General features: G+C 39.4%; 2 protein-coding genes across 13 annotated transcripts in view; one reads left to right on the forward strand and one right to left on the reverse strand.

Annotated features, from left to right (window-relative positions):
- IFT56 (intraflagellar transport 56) overlaps positions 1 to 9,976 on the reverse strand; it is a 66,547-nt gene extending 56,571 nt beyond the window's left edge. For 10 of the 12 annotated variants that reach the window (XR_011678557.1, XM_071423070.1, XM_071423067.1 and 7 more), the window contains exons 1-4: positions 9,584 to 9,976; positions 9,149 to 9,286; positions 8,724 to 8,819; positions 2,746 to 2,860 (exon numbers count right to left, since the gene is read on the reverse strand). Coding sequence is in view for 11 of the 12 variants with exons in the window: in XM_071423070.1 (XP_071279171.1) it covers positions 2,746 to 2,860; positions 8,724 to 8,819; positions 9,149 to 9,286; positions 9,584 to 9,961 (727 nt within the window). In the remaining variant the exon portion in view is untranslated. Of the gene's footprint in view, positions 1 to 2,745; positions 2,861 to 8,723; positions 8,820 to 9,148; positions 9,287 to 9,530 lie in introns of all 12 variants that reach the window. The other 2 variants (XM_071423072.1, XM_071423071.1) reach the window with 2 other exon arrangements.
- Positions 9,977 to 19,090: 9,114 nt separating this feature from the next.
- The window catches only part of GUCY2C (guanylate cyclase 2C), a 44,488-nt gene continuing 40,039 nt past the window's right edge, over positions 19,091 to 23,539 (forward strand). Inside the window, exons 1-3 of the mRNA XM_071424289.1 lie at positions 19,091 to 19,698; positions 20,633 to 20,745; positions 21,941 to 22,008. Of these exons, the coding sequence (XP_071280390.1) occupies positions 19,488 to 19,698; positions 20,633 to 20,745; positions 21,941 to 22,008 (392 nt within the window). The 5' untranslated portion in view covers positions 19,091 to 19,487. The remainder of the gene's footprint in view (positions 19,699 to 20,632; positions 20,746 to 21,940; positions 22,009 to 23,539) is intronic.

The following is a 23,539-nucleotide window of genomic DNA, read 5'->3' on the forward strand; positions in this document are numbered from 1 at the left end:
GCTATTGATTACTACCCTCTGGATCTGACTGTCTGACCAATTCCTAATCCACCTAACAGTCTACCCATCAAATCCCTATCTATACAATTGTGAGAGAAGAATGTTGTGAAGAACCGTGTCAAAAGCTTTACAGAAGTCCAGATAAATGACATCAACAGCCCTTCCCTTGCCCACTGATGGAGTCACTCCATCATAGAAAGCCACTAAGTTGGTCAGGCAGAACTTGCCCTTGGTGAAGCTGTGCTGGCTGTCCTTAATGACCTCCCCATCCCCTCTATTCCATGAAGTTTGAATTAAACAACAACAAGCTAAGAGATCAATTCATGTCTATTATAAAATAAAGATAAAACCTTGCTCCACAAGAGATTGTGGACTATGTATCTGTATGAATACATTAATTACCTCATGGCTTTTAATGATTGTTTCCTAAATTTTATGTATCCTGCTAATTTTTCCTCATTAATGGAATGATGGTTAACAACAATTTCCTTAAGCAACAATAGTATATGGCAAGAACGAACTTGATTTGATTTCAGGATATTTACATGTTTGTGTGGAAAATCTATTCCAGAAAGCTAGCTGATATTTATACTCCCTTTCACACAGATATTCTGTCACTGTAGAAATTTAGAACTATAGCTGAAACTAAATTAGTTCTCCTGAATTTGTTTTAGCAGTATGCTACTTTCATGGGTTTAGCATAACTGCAGCAATAAACAGCATGAATTCAGGCAAAATAATCCCAAAATAGCAATGGTAAAGAGTCTAATATTAACACTACCTATCATTTTTTCAGTGATATTCAAGGCAATATTAGATAAATGGTGTTCTTCTAAAGACTTTTCCTCTTCAAAGGAAGTATTTTTATTTTTCTTCAAGGTCTTTGCAAAAGTGTGGAAGAGAGCACAAGACAATATGGCCTCAGCTGTCAACACTATATTGCAAACAGCCACCACTGATGCAATCCCAAATTGTTAAAAAAACCTAAAAGAGGATCTGACTTAAAAATAAAAAGCTTTAAACTCAATATAAGAAAGATTGAAAGGGGAATATACCACACTTACAAGCTTACAAGTGGAGAAAGGACAAGTATTACAAATCCTCAGCTGTGACTGCTTCCCCACCAAGCTTAAGTAGCCAGAAATCACCAGGATTACAGTACTACAACAAAGGTCTGGCACCTCATTATAAGAACTGGCATGCTGTCCTTCTTAAACAATTATGTAAAATCAAGAATTGATCAGGAACTGAACTAATGTGACCACTCCACTATTTTCTGTTCCCTCCCTCAGCTCTTGCTTTCTTAATATTCCCACCCTTGCCTCCAGCACCCAAGTACCACTAACTGCACCCCTTGCTCTGCCACTCACCATTCTATTTACTAACTAATCTGAAGGGGCATGACAAACACCAACCTTCCCTCTCCTCCAGCTCACAGTTGATAAGTGTGCATGCCAGCTGTGTATATGTCATCTCTAGAATGGATGGCTGTAACTCACAAGATGTGAAGCAGATGACAATGGCTCCAACTGGTACAGGTGCAGCTCCTTGCTTCCCCCATGCTTTAGGTCACAGTGACACCTCAAAGCTTTATTGCCCATTTACTTTTAGATTAACTTCAAGTTCTAGGTTGCAATCTCCAAAGCTCAAATTTGTGGTATATTAAAGATTAAATTACTTGTGAATATTAGAAATTTACACACCTCTGGAACAATGCAAAACACAAAGCTCTGCATGAGGTTTTTTTACAATTGAAAATAAAAAAAAAACATTTTTTTTTCTAGTTGTGGGATTCAAGCTCAGCATGATCTTTTCGAGGATTTTAAAGGGATATGAGAACCTAATTATTTTTTTAAAATGATCCAAAGCTATCCTTTTGGAAGACATTCTTCCACAGCAGAAGAAAGTATACTACTATTTTCTTCCTACTCTATTTTGCAGTCCAAGACAAGAAGACTAATGAAAGAACAGAGAAAACCCATCCTTCAATAAGAGTTTTATCCTAAGAAGGCAGGTCAGAAGTTGAGTGGGATATCACTACTACTAATTTTACTTAAAAAGCACTGAGATACTATGGTTATAGAAAACAATCTAAATCACTAAGATACATAAAAAGTGATGGGCAACAAAATTAAACTACAGAAACATTTTTAGGCAGTAAAAATTGCCCTGGAATCTAATTTTCATTCCTCCTCTTTAAATGAACCCATGCATGTTCAGATTTAAGTAGAATTGTAATAATGTGACTATTGAACTCTGTACCTGGAAGAACCAGATACCAAACATCAGACTTACAAGGCAACGAGACCACCTACTAAGTCACTCAAACTACATAAACAGACCTCTTGTCTTCATCAGGGAGAATGCTTAGCTCTTTCAGATGCTTATTTTTTTATGATTTCACAGGCTTAATTTGTTTCATCTGCACTGGCTCAGGGACACAGAATCAGTCAAAAGAAAAGTAACCTTTTGTTGCTGGTTGGCATATGCTGGGTTTTGCATTTAGAAATTAATAAGATAAATTATTTTCCAGATGCTTCCTTTAGTTCCAGCTGCTCCACACACCCAAGGTATTCTTAGGAAGGAAACTGCATCATAATTCTCCCGTTAAATGAAAGTTAAAATTAAGTAACCCTCAAACAAAACCCCAAACCCAAAAAACTTTGCTCTAAAGTATCCTTGATTGCATCCTTTTCTGGAAATTACTTTAAGTGTTCAAACCAATAACAGAGCAACACATCTCACCTTTCAAGGCTGCTTGTTCTGCTTGCGTGTACATCCCCAGAAAGAAGTAGGTACAGGCAAGGTTCACCCAAACATCTGGTTTGCAAGTTGCTTGCTTGGTTAAAGCCTCATATTCCTGTAACAGAAGAGAGGGCTGATTTTTAAAAAATGTGTAATAGCGCATACTTGTATTAAATATAATTCTTTCTTCCACAATTTTACAATGTATCATTAAATTACTGAAATCAAACAATTTATTCTGAAGTTCACTGCAGTCCTTACAACAAAACTGTTATTTTAAGCTATGTCCCCACCTTTTTGTTTACAACAATATAACGGACCACAGGGACAAGCAGTGCCATAAATCATCACATATAAGCAAGATTTCTGTCAATATTGAAGTTACAGAGCTATAAAACATATTTATATTGTAAATATATTATAATAAAAATATTATTTACATATGTAAGCCCCAATATAAGTAAGCTATAAAAGCATCAATATAATCAACTTCTGTTGCTTTCTTAAGTTCTCCTCCAGTCAAAGCCTGGGAGCCATAATCACCAGGGAAATCTCTTTGTGAATACTTACTGGTGCAAGTGTTAAATGTGTTTTTGTAAACCTGTAGGTAGTGTCTTAGTGTATATTAAACCTGTGGAAGTGTGTGTTAAGTCTGAGGTTATGTAATATACAACATCAAGTGCAGGAAGAAAAATTTTTTGTACTACTAATAACTAAAATAAGTATTTTAAATTGTATTTAATTTTATCACATCCTTTTTTTAGTTCCTATTTTTGTCTATGTTTTATAATTACATATTAGTACAGTGGTACATGTATATAATTTATAAATGTATAGATGTGTGTATATACATTGGGGATGTGTACTCAAAATTTTTTTACTAATAGGGGTACAGCAAAATTGCTTGGAGACCACTGCATTAAAATGCAAGCCTAAAAATTGGTATTGGGCAAATTCAAGATCTCCTTATAGATGAAGATTAGTAATTTGTAGTAAATATTAATAACCTGTTTCTAACTTTACCATTTCCCATTTTAAGATTTACAGCCAACAGCTATAGAAAGGCTCGATAGCATATTCTGATATTTCTTACACATCCACATTGATTACACATGCTTTAATTCTGCCACACAAACGTCTTCATTTCTTGTTATCTGTGAAACAGCAAAACTTAACAGATCAATCTTTCAATCTACTTCTTTTAAACAAAAAAACTTTGCAGCCACTAAACAATTATACTCCTGAAGATAAGCATCTTTTCTCAGTGTAACAACAGGTACTAAAAACAGAGGTATGTAGATCTCTAAATGCCATTTTTTTCCTGTGTCACTGTTCTGATAGATTCCTAGGAAGCACCATCCCAATGGAAGTGCCTGCTGCTGGTGCTCCTACTCTTCATCCAGCCATGGAGGCATGAAGCATAAGGCAAAGCAGGCAGGGTCATGCGAGGTTCTCATCAGACCTGCTGAAGGAATGTCATCCATGTACTCCACATCACTGCAAGCCACTCATCCCTCCCAGCAAAACAGCCTCTTGACTCTGTACTTGTTCCCCAAACATGAAATGGAAGCTCCCTCTGCCTAGGGAGAGTTTAGCAGATTGAGCCTCTGTGGGTGGGAGACTTCTTACCTCTGGGGAAAAGGACAGAGATATATATACATAATGAGATAAAATAAGCCATGCCCAAAGGACAGAAAATCCCAGGAACACAAAAATGCTGATAACAATAAAGTTTTGAGCTTGCAAGCATAAAGAATTAATTTTTTTTGTTGCCAAATAAAAGTAAACTGCACTCTGAAACAGAGAAGAAACTCGTAAGGAGCACCTTAAAAGCCAGCTCAGTCTTGCTAATATTTCAGGGACTAGCTGTCCAACAATATTTACAATAAATAAATATAAATATCATAAACATCATCATAATAATGATTAATATTTTTTAAAATAAAACATTTTCATAGAGGCCAACCTTTCCTACTGAGGCCAGTTTAATCTTGATGTAGGCCTGTCAAGGAGCTCTGAGATATAGGCCACTGCTGTTTATTGGGACCATCTGGAATCTTTCAAAATTCATTCAGATTAAATGCACCCAAAGGTCTCTCTTGACTAGGGCTTCAGGCAGATTAATTAGAAAAGACAAAGTGCACAAACAAAAGTCATGTTATGGCCTGGCCCTTCAAAGTAAGCAATATATAAAGAGTGTTCTACCAGTACCAATGTGAATCTACGGAAATATAAAATAAAAATTAGGACTATTAGTGCTCCTTACCCTGTAGTTCTGGGCCATGTGTCTGGACTATGTGCTGTTGCCCCTTTCCTCACTGAAAGCCATTCAACATCAGTCTCTCAAAGACTACTTCACAAGAACTTTCTCCCCTACTTTCTAAATAAACCAACAAACCTAAACTAAATACTCTCAAACTTCTCCTAAGAGTCAACCTGTGGCATGCTTTTGCCATCCAGCAGCATTAACAACTCCTTGCTATTTTACTGTCCTCCTCCTCATACCTCTATCACTAGACACATGCAGTTTTCCTCAAAAGCAAGCTGCCAGGTCAATTGTCCACAACTATGGACATGTACTGACCATGTGGAGGGCCAGCTTAATGCCCTTATTACATGTCTGGATTCTTCAAGCCCATAAACACAGATGCTGAAGAGCCAATAAACAAGCCATCTATGGCTGCTCAACATGTGGTCAAAGAGATACTTATTGTAACCTGGCTACAGACATCATAGAGACGCCTAGAGAACTCCCAGAGCTAAAAAAATCCAGTTTTTACTTTGTCTTCAGCTATCAGGAACTGGAGTGTACCTGTATTCTCACACTTCTCACAGAATTACTCAAGCATGACCAGACACTGACCATGGATGAACAATTACCCTAGTACAGCCCTGGTCCTTCCATGACTTAGGATTCGACTAAAATTATCCTGAGCCAAGCTGGCAGGAGGTCCTGATCAGTGAAGTGGTGGAACTGCTCCTACTTCTCTGCCAGGTGGCAGATTGGAGAGACTGTTGCTGGCTGGTTGTAGGATTTTGACAGAAACAATGCATTGAAGGCTCTGGCCCAGGGATCATTCTTTGCTCTCATGTGTGTAGCTGATGAACCAAAATGGCATTAGCATGTCCAGCAGCTGCACCATGTGTGCCTAGAAGCAGAGGGTACAGACTGCAAGTGTGAAACTTGTTCTTGAATCCAACCAAGAAAAGTACCTGCCCATGCCAATTTGTCTCATAAATTTTTTTAAATATACGTATAGATAGAGATGTAGATACAGATATTTAAAAATTTAATAAACCATCACTTTCTTAAGGCCCTGGCTGATTCAATTTATAAGACCAGGCAGCTCAGAAACAGAATAATTGGCCTGATGCTCTAGTTCTGGTACCTGGGTGACACTGGGAAATTTTTCAGAAGATTTAAGATTTGAGCCATGAACAAATGGCAGCTGCTGCAGAAAGACAGATGATTTTTTTCCCATTATGGACACTAGATGTGAAAGATTTCAGAAAACTAATTAGATGTCACCATATACTACGAAAGCTCTGGTTGCCATATGATGCCAGGAAGACACAAGCTACTCAGTAAAAAATAAGTTTGTCCATGAAGGAAGCTAGTCAGTCCCTCAGGAAGAACTGCACCATCACTGCTGAAGAGTCAAGCCTATTGCAATAGCATTTGTAAACTGGGGTACAGCAGTAGGGATGATCCCTACCAGACCAGTGGCAGTGGCATAACCTTTGAGAAAGGCATCTGCTGTTAAGAAGGGGAAAGTATGACCCCAGTGAGGCTGAGGTTAGTGCCCTACCTAGAGGACACTTAACGGTTGTTGGTGTGCCTGTGATAAGAGAATGTGAATTCTCTCACATGGATGTGACAGAGATTTTGCTGTCATTCTCTCTGAAGATATTCCTAGAGCTGGAATGGACATCTGTGTGTTTTTCACTTATTCCCTGTTTCTCCTGGTGGTGCATGATGGCCACCTCATCACAATTCCCAAGCTTCTCCAAAAGTTGCTATGCAACCAACATGCCTGGCTCACTAAGAAAGTATCATCATTAATAAAAGCATGGAACAGTGTGATTTCTGAAGACCCTCATCAGGTACATGGACCATGAACTGTTATACAGTGACACATACTAAGTGCTGTCACTTGCAGGAACACATAGCAGTGTAAATCATTTAGGTTATATGCAATGTCATTCTGGATAATTCAGCAGAATCTTTGACCCATAGTATTTTATCTACAGTGCTTTTGGCACTCCCCAAAGAGTGCTCCAAGATCTCAAGGATGTAGATTATCAAGGAATTTGTCCTTGAGAATACAGCAACAACACCTCTGGAACATAGCAGATGAGATAGCAGCATTTTACACTTCAACATGGAATTTGATAACTAAAAGGCAGTTCAGCCTCCGCGGTGGAATGAGACCTACAGTCTTAGAAATTAAAACTAGAGTGTTCTGTCCCCAGAGAAACTATGTTGAGATGCACAGGCTCATTTCCCACATGTCACCACAAAATTACAAAGCTATCAGGACTTATCACTGTGCAAAAAACCAGCATTAAATCCGGGAAGACAAGCCCTGTGATCTCTCACTTAAAACATACACAATCAATCAAACTACAAATCGCTCATACAAACCTTTTATTGTCCCTTCTTGGGCAGATAACCAGGAAAAAGAAGGCTATGTTGCAGTGTTTAAAAGACCGAATCAAGAGCATCACCTAGTGGTGAATCAAACACCACATGCAAAAACTAATTAGGAAAATTTAAAAAAAAAGCAGCTGCCTTTTCGTTGAAGGGAACATGTAAAATCTACTCTGGCTATAAAAGCATCTACTGGGTATTTAAAAAACAGAATTTATTTCAAATTTATTTTCAAACTGTTTCTTATTTCAAAGAAATTCCAAGTTATTTTCCATCTGTATATGAACATTTTTTTTAAACTTGCACTGCCTATTAACACCTAATACATGGATGTAAATTAACTACAGCTACTGATTGTTGTATTCATAGTATCTAAATTCCACAAGTCTAAACATGAATATTAATTTACTGTGATGTCCTGCACTACTTCTATACTGTGTTTACCATCCATTTGATTCACTGAGCATTTCTAATAACTCTAACAGATGTTTTTCTCGTCAATTTTTAAAGGGCAGAGTGCCTTGTGCCTTTCTTACTTAGAAGCTTTAGAGTTTTCAGCTCATGTATGCATCTTGTGCATGTGACCATTTATCTAAGAGAGAAAATATCATCATTGTTCTATAATCTATTTCTTTTCTTTTTATTATCTTTTGTTAATACTTTAACATCTGTTTTTAATATTGATTCTGGGGAAAGCAAGTTCACAGACTGCAAAACCTGCTATACTTCGGTTACATTTCACAGTGAAGGGACACAACAGAACTGTAAGAGGTAAACATTAAAATGTACATATTTGAACAATTACCATATATTTTAGTGACGTAAAACTTTTAGAAAAAAAGGCCACCTCATTTAATTGAATTACCTAATACGAGAAAATGCAAAGAAGACCAATAAAGTACATTAAATAGTCAGGGGCATCAACCTCTAAAGAAAGAATTTTTTCATACCTATCACAGATAAGCTACACAATGAAGACAGAAATATTATTAAACCTCAGAAATGAAACTGTGGAAACCTAGCTGCAAAAAGGGAATGATGGATTTAGGACATGAACAATGACATTCAACAGAACAAATTAGGCTACTGACCCTAGTATGAAATAAGTCAGTACATAATATTTAACAAGTTCTATTTTCATAGGCAAAATACCATATTTTCCCCCAATCCAAACTGCTTCCCAGAGCATCTGCCTCATTACTGTACATTTGTACCTTAACTGGCTAGCAGGGCTTTTCCCTATTACAGACCATCTTCCTCCTGCTGTCCTTATTTTATTACAACATCCCAGTTTCCAACCTCGGGAAGCAGGATTTCCCCACCTTACCTCCAGAGCTCTCTTGTAGTCACCCAAATGAAACGCACAGTATCCAATCCAAAGGTTGCCATCCTCCTCCTCCTCCTCCGCTACGTGCTGTTTAAACTTTGCAGGGAATAAAGAATATAAGAATTTTGTCAGCTGCCAGAGTTTCTAAAACCCCACAGATAACCAAAGCAATACTAGGCTATCATATATCACGGACGGTTTGACAGCTGTGGATGCTGCTGGGATGGAGCTGCTTTCACATTTCCAAGGGCAGCAGCAGCAGGCAGCCCTCACAGGCCAAACCCGGCTCTGTGAAGCGGGGAGCAACAGATGCCGCTGCAGGGCCCAAGGGGGCGAGAGGGTCACAAGGCAGGGGAAGGGATGCTCTCGCCCCGCAGCCCTGAGGGCACAGCGACGATACCGCTCTCCCGAGGGGAGCCCGTCACCTCCAGCAAGGCGATCGCGCCGGTGAAGTCCCTCTGGGCCAAGAGTTCTTCCAACTGTGGCACCTCCTTCCCTTTCTTCCTCCGTCTGTCTCCCGGCGGCGGGGTACCCCCCACGGCCGGCTTGGCCCGAGAGAGCATCTGAGCAGAGAGCAAAGAGGAGCCGGCTCAGAGCGGGCTCTCCCTCGGCGGTGCCTTCTCCGCCGCGTCCCCTGTCCCGCCGCGCCTCACCATCCTACCATCCCTTACCGCCCCGCCGCCCCTCACCATCCTGCGATCCTTCACCATCCTACCATCCCTCACCGCCCCGCCGCCCCTCACCATCCTGCGATCTCTCACCGCCCCACCGCCCCTCACCATCCCGCGATCCCTTCCCGCCCCTCACCATCCTGCGATCCCTCACCATCTACCATCCCTCACCGCCCCGCCATCCCTCACCATCTTGCGGCCGGGCCCGGGCTTCGCGTTGCGACGGCGGCGCCGTTGCCGGGGTAACGGCGGGACGGCGGAAGGCCGCGGCGAAAGGGCGCCGGCTGACGACCGGCGCCGTCCCCAGGGTTCCGCCTCCCCTTCGGCGGGCGGCGATCTCCTCGGAGGCCGCCTCAGTGAGGAGCGCGCTGGTTCCTCCCCCAAAGCCCGTGGCGCTTCCTCTCCTCGCCTTTGGGCCCTGGCCTGAACATCCGGGTCCTGCACTTGGGTCGCAGCAATGCCACGGGTTTGGGACAGTGGCGGGAAAGCAGCCAGGTGGAAAAGGACCCGGGGGTGCTGGCTGACAGCGAGCCAGCGTGTCCAGGTGGCCAAGAAGGCCAATGGCATCGTGTCAGATAAAATGTGGCCAGCCCCTGTACACTCGTGAGGCCACACCTCGAACCCTGTGTCCAATTTTGAGCCCCTCACGTCGAGAACGACGTTGAGGGGCTGGAACTTGTCCAAAGGAGGGCAGCAAAGCTGCTGAGAGATTTGGAACAAAAGTCTAATTGTCCCAAAATAGGTTTTTTTTCACCCGGTGTTCAAGAGGCCAGTCCACACACAAGGTCTTTGATGTATTTACAGTTCTGCACAGAAGAGGGTGCTGGGTGGCAAGCGCACAAAGCCAGCATGACAACTACCAAAACTTTTCATTGTTTATCCATTTTAGCAAACAAAGGCATTAAGGTCCATTGTCCGCAAATTACAAAGTTCCCTTAATAATCAGTAGCCTTTCTTCTATTGATTAATGAGTCTCTCACTTTTAATGCTGATTAGCCCACATAATCTTTTGGGTGAGTGGCCATCAGTCAGTGGTCACAATTTACTGCCAATTACCTTGTACCCAGCTGGGGCTGGTTCAGCACAGTCGCTGAGCTGTCTTTATTAGTTTCTTCCTTGTCTTGGGGGTTCTGCCAAATGTCCTTGTGGCCTATAAATTCTACATTCCTTGTGTCCACTATCAGTGGTACATCCTTATTCCCAAGCTTTGTTAACCTCCATATAGGTCTGAGATCATTGAAATATGTCAAGCCCTAAACCTTGACAAGGCAGTTCTACCAACAACTAATTTGTCTTTCTAAAACCTGGACATCACTTAGAGCTTGCTTGTTAGCTGCTCCCTAGCTAAAAAGAGATTTTTCACAGATTAAATCTCTTTTTGATTAGTCTTGAAAGTATACAAAGATAAACATCAAAGAACATATTTTCATAAGATTAATAATGTAAGGATGAGTGGCTGAAGAAGCTGGAGTTGTTTAACCTGGAGAAAAGGAGACTCAGGTGAGATCTTACTGCTTTCTACAGTTACCTGAAAGGGGGTTTTAGCAAGGTGAGGGTTGGTCTCTTCTCCCAAGTGACAAGTGGAAACAGCTTCAAGTTATATTGTTGGAGGTTTAGACTGAGCATTAGGAAAAAATTCTTCACTGAAAGGATGGTCAAGCATTGGAACAGGTTCTCCAGGGAAGTGGTGGAATCACCATCCCTGGAGTGTTCAAAAGACAAGTAGATGTGGCACTTAGGGACATGGGAACTGACAGACCTGCAGTGTTAGGTTGATGCCTGGACTCAATGACCATAGAGATCTTTTCCAACCTTCTATGATTAGAAATGTCAGTGCAGAGGACTAAAACATTACACTACTGCTGACAACTCAACTAACTAAAAAAAATATATCCATGGACAGAACTAATGAAGTATCTGCATTTCTACCTTTATCGGGGAAAAACCCCCAGCTTTTGTTTTTGGTATGAATAAATATATCCTGTCAGATTGCAATCATCTGTAATACAGACCAGCAGTAAAGAACTGTGTGCTGCTTCTTCAGAGTGTGGGTTCCATATTTACTGTGTCCCACTCACTTCAAGATGGCTTGACCCAGGAATGATACACCCAGCTTGGAGCTCTGAGAGATTGCTCTGCAACCAGAAACCACTGGAGCAGAACAGCACTGTGACAGTGTCCCTCGATGATGAATGTGCTTTCACACCACAGGCCACAAAGAAGGAAGGCAGATACTCCACTCTCCCACAAAGGATTTCTCTGCAAGAAGTTAATTTTTAATTACTTAGTCAAAGTGATAAAGAATGTTTGCTAGTAATTTAGTCTGCTTTTATAGCTCTTCTCTATTATGTAAGGTATTATTTCTGTCAGGAGAAAATTAATATCCATAAATAATTCTGAAATTATTTGCCCTTTCAGAGGTTTGATTTCATGTGGTCAAGCAGATAGTACAATTAGGTAAGATTCTTTTATTTTTTTTGAAGAAAAAGTAACTGAAAATTCAATTTTACTACATTGCTTTCTTCTGGTTTTTAACAGATTCTTTCAGAAGACCCCGTTGTTCTAAGGATCAACATAAATACAGCTAAAATATTAACTCAAATGAAAGAAAGCTCTCAGCTGCTCCACTGGTTTCTCCCATTTCCAAGTGGCTCCTGAATTTTTATGTGGTGGATCCAAAGCTGGGGAATGTCCAAGAGCTAACATACACAGTGTCAGTGGGTTAGCTGTGGGCACAAGAATGACAATGTCAGCTGTGATAAAAAGCGATAGCAGCATCAAATTGACCAAAATATTTTTAGCATGTCTGGTGTAGAAATTTTTACTAAGATGCAATACAAAGTAGGTGGAAATGTTATAGTTTTTCCTCATTTGAAACACTAAGATGACAATTCATAAATTAAAGACAAGTCAAGAAGTTTGTCTACTCTAGAATAATACTGGAAAACTGCTGCAGTTCTTACCTCCACTATTCTTTTAGCCAGTGCCATTATCCTGAGCCTACGAGCTCTAAAATTATTAATGATCATGTTTATTTCCACACAGAATTGCTGGGAGAATGGGAGTTTACTCACACTAATAGCAGCAAAAGGGAAATCATGCATTCATGACTAAACACCAAGGTAATCATCAGAGGGTGCAATGAGTGTTTAAATAAAAAACCAGAGACTGGAAAGTGAGATCTAAGAAAAGGAGATGAAGGAAATTTTAAAAAGGGAAAGAAAGCAAAAGCAAGAAGTGGAAAAAACCTTATCATAATATAAAGTAAAGCAAGAGGTTGGGACATGACCTTTGCATCAGCAACAATCATGTACTTCAATTTCCACAATATCTGGGTAAGATCATGTTCTTTCAGTAATGATGCTTCACCATGTTCTGTGTCTTGTGCCTTTGAAAATGCACCTGACAACATCTGACATCTCAAGATAAATGATACACAAAAGTGAGAGCAATGAAATGCTCCCCTGCTACAGCTACAAAGGCAATCCCTTGAGATGAGAAAATGGGAAATGATTCCTTTTAAGCGAGGAACTTGAACAATACTTGCTTCTTTTTTTTCATGGCACCAGCAACTTCTGAGTCTTGATCTACCCTGGCTGGACCACCCATGATGAGAGAAGCTGAAACACGTAAGTTGATGGATCATGTGTACCTTTAATGCTTTTGTTCTGTCTCTATTACCCAGCTCAGGAAGGCAAACAAAAGTCGTGTCAGTTAAAGACCTCCAAATGGTGACATGAAAATTCATCATTTTTATCTTTATTTGGAAAGGGGAAACTTTAGTTTTCATTCATGTTTATGTCTGTTATTTTTATGGGTCTGTGGAAAATGCACCTTCAGAATTTTTCTGATATTTCCAGCATGTACCTGACATCAAGATTCAGTCAAGTTAACAAAAAAGCTGTTCTTGTATTTGATTTTAGCATTACATTTAGGTAAGTTTTTAGAAGTTTATATATGTAGAACCAAAGGAGGGGAGGCAAGAGAATCCACTGGTCCAGGATGAGTCAGTGATAGACTGAAAATGGAATGCATGGTGAGCTGTGTCTGCACAAACTTATCCAAGCCAGAAAGCCACATCACTGCAGGTGCTGTGTCCCAAAGAATGCAGTTGTACTGGCCCAGGACATGTGCTTATATAACTGCACAATGTTCCGCTGCCATCTGGATTTACAGGATCAAGTGTGCACTAGCTTGAATATCTCATAACTCCATCCCAGCACATAGTATAAACATGTGTAATGTTTAATAGAAAGAGGTTAAGAAAACTGAATATATGTCCAGGACATAAATTATTACACTTTCAAGCCATTTACCTTTGTAAAGATAAGCAGAACAGATGTTTGTCCATTAAGGATAGCTTACATTTGTCTCTTGACAGAGATGTATCCTGCTGAGTGTGTAAAAGAGGCAAATCAGTACGCTGAAAAGGTGAATGTGTCCTGTCACTCTGGAAACAAAGTCCTTTAGAGAAAGAAAACAGTAGTTAATAGGAAAGACTTCCTACTATTTATTTTTGTAGTATACAAGTTAGGTGGATAAAAAATATTCACATCAAAATGTATATATGTGTTGGGAAAGAGTTAACAGGAAGAAGACTTTCTTAATTGAGCTAGATGTTTATGACACATCACATATTTAGCTTCATCTTCTGGTAGTGGCAACATAATAGATCAATAGGAAGATGGGGCCACCACCCAAGCTGTTGGTAATATGATGCAATTCCACTTTCCTTATCCTTGTCTGTAGCGTTCCTCTTACTAGAGTGATAACTTCTGATGAGAACAGTCAGTGCTTTGCAGTGCAATTTCATTCTAATCTGTGCCGGCAACTAAATTATGGCAGGAACCTGAACTCTCAATAACCCATGGGAATGGCTATATTATCGTGCTCTACTATTAGGATCATGCATCACATGACCCACATGTTTTTATGTTGGTTTACAGGCTTGTTGCTTATCAGTTGCTGGTTCCAAAGGATAGTGTTTGCAAAATCTTTCTTAATGTTCTTTTGTAGTAAAAGAGAAAGAAAAAAAGATCAGTTCTGAAAAGTCAATATAGCTGCTATGCAGCTTCTATACATGAATACTATATCTATGTATACAGCTGCTATATACGTATACTATACAACTATATTAATAATAATTTACATTATTGTCCTCTAAGCCTAGATAGTAGAAGTATTGTAAAAATAATTTAAAATATGGGAAAAGATTATTTCATATCCCTGGTCTGTCTCTAATATTGAAAGTTAAAGAAGACATCTTTATGTTCTCCAGTTGACACCATTAAGTTACTGACATTAAATAAACACAGATGTTACAGTCCTGTATTTTTTTCTTTTCTGTCTGTAACCATATTTGTGATTCCAACTTCTAACAAAACTGAGAAAAGGGAAACTGAAACATTTCTATTTTATTTTTCTTCAATCTGATTTTTGGAATCTTTTTAAAGACTGCGTAGGTGCTGATAAAGTCCCAGACAATCAATATAATTTGGAATCAGACTTAGTAATAGGGGTTAGAACTTGAAAACAACATCGATGTTTTTCAGCATTTATCCTGTTGGCTAAATATGATGAACTATACAACATATAATGTCTCATGCATATTTCTTATTAAAAACTCTGTATTTTATGCAAACAATGTTGACAGCCTTGCTTATTCAAAAACATAGAGATGATAGATTTTGTGCCACTGAAATCAAGGAAATTTGTTTTCAGAGTTAGTGAAAATTAAGAACATAAGTACATCTACTGTTATTTTTATTTAGAATATTTTCAGATTTTTTTTTTGTCTCTCCCTTTTTCACATTTCTCAGTTCTGCAATGCTGGAGACTTAGAGTATCTCTTTTATTTTAATGGAACCTCATATTCTTGTGTACTGTCAAAGTTCCTGGCTCTGGAGAAAATAAAAAATAATGTGCAACTGTGAAAAACATAAGCTGATTGCAACAATTGTCATTAAATGACATTGAGAAATAATTGTAGCAAAATATTCAGGGAAAAATTCCATTTTGAAGGACACTGTCAAAATATGTTAATCTGCAAAATAAGATGATTGTATCACAATGCATGCCTCTTTACAAACTAGTGGCTTGAAAAATGCTACCTTGGCTGTCTTTGGTGCCAAAGAAATTGAAGACAAGCTGACAACATGTTTGTGTTATTTTCAGATTTATTAGGACTATTGTTACTAAGTACTACTAATAGCAGTTTGACTGACTGCAGGTACTCAATACTGTCACATAAGTCTTTGGCTTTTCTGAGATTTCTGGAATTTTCATTCTCTGACTACCATTGAATTTTCCAGAAGACAGAGAGAACTTCTCAGACTAGTTTTAGATCAGGAAGTCAGTGCTGATTATCAGTTGCAAATACACCCTATAATATCTAGTAATTTATTATTCAGTAAATCCTAGGGCAGAAGAAATACAGTGCTTTAAAGTACTGTAGAACCAGGCACTGAAAGTCACTTTTCACTAAAACAAATGATACAGTTCTCTGGTGAGTTAATTTGAGGTAGTATTTCTAATCTAACACTGACTATAAGATTGCCTAAAGAGAGCTATATTGATGTTTTGTATCTATACAATATATGGACAGGTGTGTTGGGGAGGAACTGAATTTTTTTCTTCAGACAAATAAATACAAGGCCCGCCTATCTGAATCTGAATCATCCCTGTGCTGCTGAAGCCAAAATAAGTGATAAACTACAGTGATTGAAGGGGAGACCTCCACGAGCTGTTAAGCATGCTAGGATTACAAAGATGAGGGTCTGAAGCTGATGTTCACTGAAGAACTGACTTCTTGGATAGACACTTGCACATAGTGAAGATATGTAACACTGAGGATCTTTTTTACCTTTCTGCCAAGATTATAGCAGTAGCTGATGCCTAGAAGCAACAGCTAAAAAGAATTGCACTGGGGATGTCAGATGCTGGGTTTTAGCACCTTATTCCTTAGACAGTGATTAAATCTCAGAACTTTTAAGGGAGAATAAATAGTTCTACAAGATGTGCTTTAAAAATATTTTGTGGATTGTCAGGAGAGGTTACCTTAGGCAGGATATTGCTGGTGTTTGAATTTCTTGCTCTGATTCTCCATGCATGAGAGACACTCTTTCAGAGGAAGGCAGAGTTATTTGCTTGTGCTTTCAGGATGCTCCCATTACCTGTAGTTCTGTTGTAAGCCAGTATTTCTAGTTAAAGCTGCAGTCACCTTCAGGAGTCATAAAGCTTTCTTTTTGCCTCCAACACATTATTTCTCTTCTGAACTTCTCAACTTATCCTTCGTTGACTAATCTTGGATGTGTGAGAGCTGGCTCATGGTTGGAGAAAAGTTACTGAGATAGTGGAGAGAGTGCTCTAGAGAGATATACAAGGTTTTTTTTTGAGTAGCTGTCTGGTTTGTATCACTGTTAACCTCTTGGATTTATAAACTGCTAGGTTGGACCTTGGGAAGGAATTGTTTGGCTCCTTGGGAGCTTAACTGTGTTCTGCAGTCAGGACACTATGAATGGACTGGCATTTGTGTCTCTTCTATTCCTCAGGGCTAACAATGCCTTAAGCAGAGGCAGCAACAAGGACAAACTTACAGATGTTTTTTTTTTCCTTGTGGCAAGCCTATCAAATATTGTCCTTTACACATCTGACTCATTTATTTACTTTTTCTTCTCTCCACCCTCATGAACATCTATAGTAACAGTAACTGTCATATTTACAGTGCAATGACACAGCTTTTCTTTGTCTCTCTTATGCCATGAGGCAGATGTTACTGATCAGTCTGCCAGGCAACTGTGTTTGATGTCCAAAGCCCCAAGGTACAAGGGAAAGTGTGCTGTTTGGCAAGCTTCATGGAGAGTTTCATCCTAGCTGCTGCCTCCTGCCACACTCCCTGCTGCTCCACGTCACCAGATTCTTCTGTCATGGGAATTCATTGAGAGATTACATACACACCAGGAAATTAGAAAGTTTATAAGTCAACAATTAAATTTATATCATATTTTGTCTGGTGCTGTGGCATTGTGATGGTGTAGGACAAGGGAGAGAGTAAAAAGAAATGCTGTGATAAGGCTATAATTGATTTTACTTTTGTTTTTAAAGGACAGTTTCAACCTGCTAAGACAACCAAATAAATACATTAATAGATATGAAACCAGGGAGACTTCAGTGCCATTACATACTCCCTGTGTGACCATCTGTGTAAAATACTCAGTTCTAGTTGCATTATTCATGCTGACTGTTTCTCCCAGATAGGCTAAGAAGAGTATAAAAATGCAAATCCTGCTCTGCTGAAGTTAATGATAAATCTCTTATTGACTTATGTTGGATAAGTTTCAAGGACATTGGAAATACCTATAAAATGAGCCAGTGATGAGCAGATGATTTCCACAGGAAAAGCCATGTTCCATTCCCAGTCTGTGGCTCTAGCCAACCATACTAGTCCACATGTTTACATGACAGACTGTTAATTTAGAATTACTGTATTATTAATTACAAATGCTAGATTAAATATGCAGAGATATTTATGAACTACTTTTAAATGCTGGGTCATGGTCTTCTCTGGGTATTAGATTCAAGCAATAGTAATTTGGTATTAAAACAGAATCACATAAAAAGGTCTGGGCAAATATATCTGAAGTGTATTCAATACCTTCTAAATATAGGCTTCAAAAGAAGCCATGAAATTGCAGTATTGTTTTATATCACAAGCCCTGTTACTTACATTGTTTCTGATTATTTTCATTATTTGTCTTAAATTATTTCAGGAAGATAACAAAAGTTAACTGATTTATTATCTGACAGCCTCAGTGTAGGTTTCAGTAGAAAAAAAGAACCTCTCGTATGTGTGCATAAACACCCCATATTCAGCAAAAGCAAACTCTATACTTTATTTAAATTTGTCTCCTTTGTGCCTAGAATGCCTAGAATTTTCCATAAGGCTTGTGGGTTGGTGGGGTTTGTTCGTTGTTTGTTATTGTTTTGTGGGGTTTTTTTTGTGATGGCATTTAAAATTTAGCTTTGGTTGTGCAGGTCTGAGAGTCCTTCAGCTTTGCTAATCCTTACCCGATGCGAGGTTCATCACATAAAGTATGAATATCTGGGGCCCCTATTTGAGGGGGTGAGAAAGGGTGATGAGAGCAGGGGCAGACCCAGGGCACTTTGATGCACAGTGCTGGGCGAGCATAAGTGGACAAGCCTTGTATGAGTCTGTAAGAAGAAAGAAAGGCTTTGGTCTGAAGGTCTGCAAGTGAGACATTTTTGCCAACACAAAAAGTACTTCACTGTTATAAGCTAAAGGAATGAAATTGGTAACTTATCTCAGAAGAAAATACACCCTCAATTTATGAGCTCAATCAGCAGAGATGGTGTGGCAATGTAATCAAGAGATGTAGGGCAATGCAAACATGAAGTAACCATCTGTTTTTCTCTAGGCTTTAACAAACCTTATATTTTATTTCCATTTTGGAGAGTTGTCCTTATGGTTCATTTGTCCCCTCCTCTTTCTTCTCTCAGCTTATGCATGTGATGAAGAGTTAGTGTACTTATCATACAAAGTTTCTGGTAATGTTTCAGTTTATAGCCTCAGCCTTTCCATGAGCAAACATTCTCAGCAACCTTTAGCCTCTCTCTTTTCCTGAGTTTTGCTACTGCTAGTTTTCACCTTGAAGTGCCACCTAGTACACTAGAGGGACGGGCAGAGGTGAAGGCAGGGAAGGGAATAGGGAAGTGCAGGAGAGAGAATCGCATAGCCTGTCTTTGACTCTGGAAATCTCTTTTTTTCTTTCTTTCTTTCTTTCTTTCTTTCTTTCTTTCTTTCTTTCTTTCTTTCTTTCTTTCTTTCTTTCTTTGTTTCTTTCTTTCTTTCTTTCTTTCTTTCTTTCTTTCTTTCTTTCTTTGTTTCTTTCTTTCTTTCTTTCTTTCTTTCTTTCTCTCTCTCTCTCTCTCACTCTTTCTCTCTTTCTCTCTTTCTCTCTTTCTCTCTTTTTCTTTCTATCCAGGAACAAAATCAATGTAGAGTATCTGAAAGAAAGAGAGTTAGAAGACAAAAAGAAGTGGGAGAGCACACACAATGGGTCTAAACTGAGCAACGATGAAGGAACTGGTATTGGTGCTGGCCATTTGGCCTTTGTTTTCCTCACTACAGCTGCTGAAGAAAGTGGGTTCAGATCGGTGTAACAACAACAGTTATGTGATCAATGTGATGCTCATGAATTACACGGATTTCCCATCAAGTACTGATGGTGTGAAGTTAGCTGTGCTACAAGCCTTGGAAAGGGTACGAAAGGAATTCCAGATGACAGGTAAGCCAATGGGTGTTGGTTATCCCTCTCTTCCTGTGATTTCTTGTCACACTTTGTGTCACAGTTTCCTACTCATCTGACCTTTAGCAAGGTGCTTCTCAGACAGATTCCTTGCTTGCCCATCTTATGTAGAGCTTATGGAAATAATGACCTCTCTTTGTATAAATTGAAATGCTCTACAAATGGGCAGAACTATATATATTTTTGTGGTGTTTGGGCAGACTCTTCCTGCATGCCTCTCTGGAGATGTTCAGCTCGGTTTGGTAATGTGGAAATTATTAAACTGGATCAGACAAGACCAGTGATCCATCTCGTGCAGTAATTGGGTTGCCATTGCTTCCTCTCCTGACTGGATTAGCCTCTACTTTCTGAAAATAATTTTCCTCTTGATCCTATCTGTTGATCACATCACGATCTGAAGTGTGAAGAATCTGCAGTCCATATTTTCCTTCATTTAGAGTCATATTGCTTTTATTTATTTTGATATTTTACCTTTCCTTTCAACATCACCAATCTACTGTCACTCTCTAGAATATCATGGGAAAAAGAGATTCCAAGGAAATAATAAAAGAAATAGTATCTATTCCCTACCTGTCCTCTAGTTTAAGAGATTTTGTCCAATTTTATTGGAAAGTGGTGTCTCAGTTACTTCTTACAGAGCCTTAAAAAATTTGTCTAGTAATGGTGAACACTAAAAGTACTTTTTACTAAAAGTACTAACACTCAACAGAAGTCAGCAGTCCACCCTGGAGTGAACTTCACAGTCACATCCATAGTAGTGGGGGTGTGGGTTAGGTTGTAGGTAGACGTTGCAGAAGCAGGGAGACCTCAGAGTATAGGGCTGCTCAGACCTGTGTCAGAAGGAGAGGGATAATAGTGTATTAGTGGTTACTTGCAATTCATGATGCTGTTTGCTTTTCCATTTGTGTTACAGGAGAAAATGTTACAGTGAATGCCACCTTCCACCCCTTTACTTCATCCTTCTATGTCTCACAAGCCTGCCGTACTAGCACCTGTGAAGGTGTGGAGCTCATCAAAGCCATTTATGTGAGTAGCAGACTTCTTTCCTTCTGCCTTGGTGTGCATGTGTGTCTCTGTCTTTCCTTCTTAACCTTTGATCCTGCTATTCAGTTCCAAAGAAATTTGACAGGGAAGTGAAGTTTTTAAAGAGAAGATGTTCCTGTATGTTTTGTGAAAAGAAGTAGGCAAATACTGAAGAGAGATTCTATGAATGCTTCCAAGAGACTGCCTTCAGCTTTTGGCTCCTTTTCCTATGCTTAAGTTACCTTCTTTTTATATCTGCACAATTCTTTGTGTGGTCAGACAGCCAAAGCAATCCATTAAAAAAAAAAACCCAAATAACAATTAACTAAAAAAATCAAACCAGCAACTCAAACTCTCAAAACAGCCCGAGCAGAGAAAAAAGGTCAATTTCTAACTGGATCAGATCCTGATCTGGTTCACCATCAGTTTACACAATACACAAAAGAGAGAGCTGTGGTGAGGATGGGGACGCGGGCAGAGAAATCCTTAGGCTGGCACTGTTACCAATTCAGTGGTTATGGAACTATGCCCAAAGGGCAAAGATGAAGTGCTTGCTTCTCACTAGAAATCACAGAAGTCACGTGAGAGAAACTATGTGAATACTTTAATATGAGGAAAAGCTTCAGTTAAAATCAGTGCATTACAAGAAGCCAAGTTTCTGAAGATTTTCACACCTCTGAGTGAAACTTGGTCAATCCAATGAGAATTTTTAAGTCTACTAATCTATGTCTATGCGCTAGTCTTTGCTAAGAAATTGTCCCTCGTGACACACAAAGATACAGATCAGGCCTCATTTGATGGTCATGGAAGGATTTTTTTAAATAATAGTTTCATATACACTTATGTAATAATTTTTCTGATACACAGGACCTTGTAATACCAACCACCCTGTCTTCAGCAAATGCAAACTCTTCTGGGGTGTTTAATCTCAAATGTGCACCTATAACAATATTTTAATCCTTACTTGCTGTCTGTGTCTTAACAAATGTTGTACCCTATCTTTTTTAGACTTTCTGAGATTTTTTCCTCCTCCCCTTCATGTTTGTTCTTTTAAACTTTCTGTAGCTCCTCTCTTCTCTTGCTTTTGCTAGGTAAATTCTGTGACTCCTCATATCCTACAAATTTCTTCATTCTCCCATCCTCCTCTCTCTGCCAGTCCTCTGCTTTATCCCAAATGACCCTTTTTGATTCTTTGCAGGAAAACGGCACACTTGGCTGTGCTGTCATAGGACCTGCTTGCACTTATGCCACCTTCCAAATGGTCTCGTAAGTACCAATTCTTCCCCCTTATATTGTGATGTTAAAGATGTCAGCTGCTGAACAAAGTTGTTTTGTGAGCAACAAACCTGCAGAGACATTGGTTTAGAGTACATCAGACACCTCGAGGTCTACAGTCAAGGCAGTAAGACTTTTATGCATAGCCACTCTGTTTGGTAGGTGGGAAAAAAAACCCTTCCAAAGCCCAACTTTAGTAGGGAAGTTGCTAACTCCTGACAGTAAGTTGAATGATTGATTGATTGATTGAGGAGCAGCTGGAGAGCAGCCCTGCAGAAAGGGATCTGGGGGTGCTGGTTGGCACCCCCAGAGTCAGCAGTGTGCCCGGGCAGCACAGAGGGCAAACCCTACCCTGGGGTGCATCAGACACAGCATCACCAGCTGGTCAGGAGAGGTGATTATCCAGCTGTACTCACTCAGCAGTGGTGTGGCCTCACCTTGAGCATTTTATGTAGTTCTGGGCCCCACAAAATTTCAGAAAGATGTGAAGGTCTTTGAGTGCTTACAAAACTGGTGAAAGAGCTGGAAAGCATATTCTGTGAAGAGCTGAGGGCACTGGGTTTGTCTGGTTTGGAGAAAAGGAGGCTGAGGCGAGACCTTGTTGCTTTCTACAGCTTCCTGAAAAGGGCAAGTATAGAGGGAGGTGCTGATGTCTTCTTCCTAGGATTCAGCAACAGGACAAGTGGGAATGATTCAAAGCTGTGTGTATAGGTAGGACATTAGGAAGTGTGTTTTTAGCAGGAGCATGGCTGAACACTGGAACAGCCTTCCTAGACAGATGGATCATACCTTAAGCTTGTCAAGTTTAAAATGCATTTGGACAATGCAGTTAGTAAGTTCTCTAGTGGAAGGTGTCCCTGTCCATGGCAGGGTGATTGGAACTAGATGATCTTTAAGGACTCTTCCAACCCAAACCATTCTAGGTTTCTATGAATAACATCCTGTAGCTTTTGGTCAGTCCTGATTATTTCAGTATGATTTTTGTAGGTCCCTTTTAACCAAAATAATCTATTCTCTTCTATTCTAAGTCTGTCAGGAAAAAAAAAAAAAAAAAAAAAGAAGCCTGTTTAATTAGTGAATACTCCCCCTGTCATTATATATTACATCATCTATATCTGTTTCTATTGCAATAAGTAAAACCCCTGTAGTTGGGTAAGTGAACTTTACCTGGAAAATAAAATTTTGTCACAATAATGCCAACAACTCTTACAGCCATGGTTTTTGCAGGCAAAATTCCCTGTTATAAGAAAACAGCATACAAGAACAAAAGCATTTTGAGTTTAGTCTGATAACATTGCAGCATCCAGAAATGTACTTTCGTCCTTAAAAGCTTACTGTCTCTGTATATAAAATGATTTTTGTTTTACAAATTCCTTGTCAGCAGAGGGTTGCCTTAATTTTTTTCTCCCTGACTGCTGCTGTTGCACAGCTCCTAAAATACACCTTTGTGAAACAAAAAGATTTTTCCTTTGAATTGTAGAAGTAAAGCTTTTTTGACAGCAAAAAGCTGTCACCCTGCAGC

The sequence above is a fragment of the Agelaius tricolor genome, unplaced genomic scaffold, assembly GCF_023055355.1.
Source record: "Agelaius tricolor isolate 1412-34295 unplaced genomic scaffold, bAgeTri1.0.p SCAF_3, whole genome shotgun sequence".
In the NCBI taxonomy this organism is placed as follows: Eukaryota; Metazoa; Chordata; class Aves; order Passeriformes; family Icteridae; genus Agelaius; species Agelaius tricolor.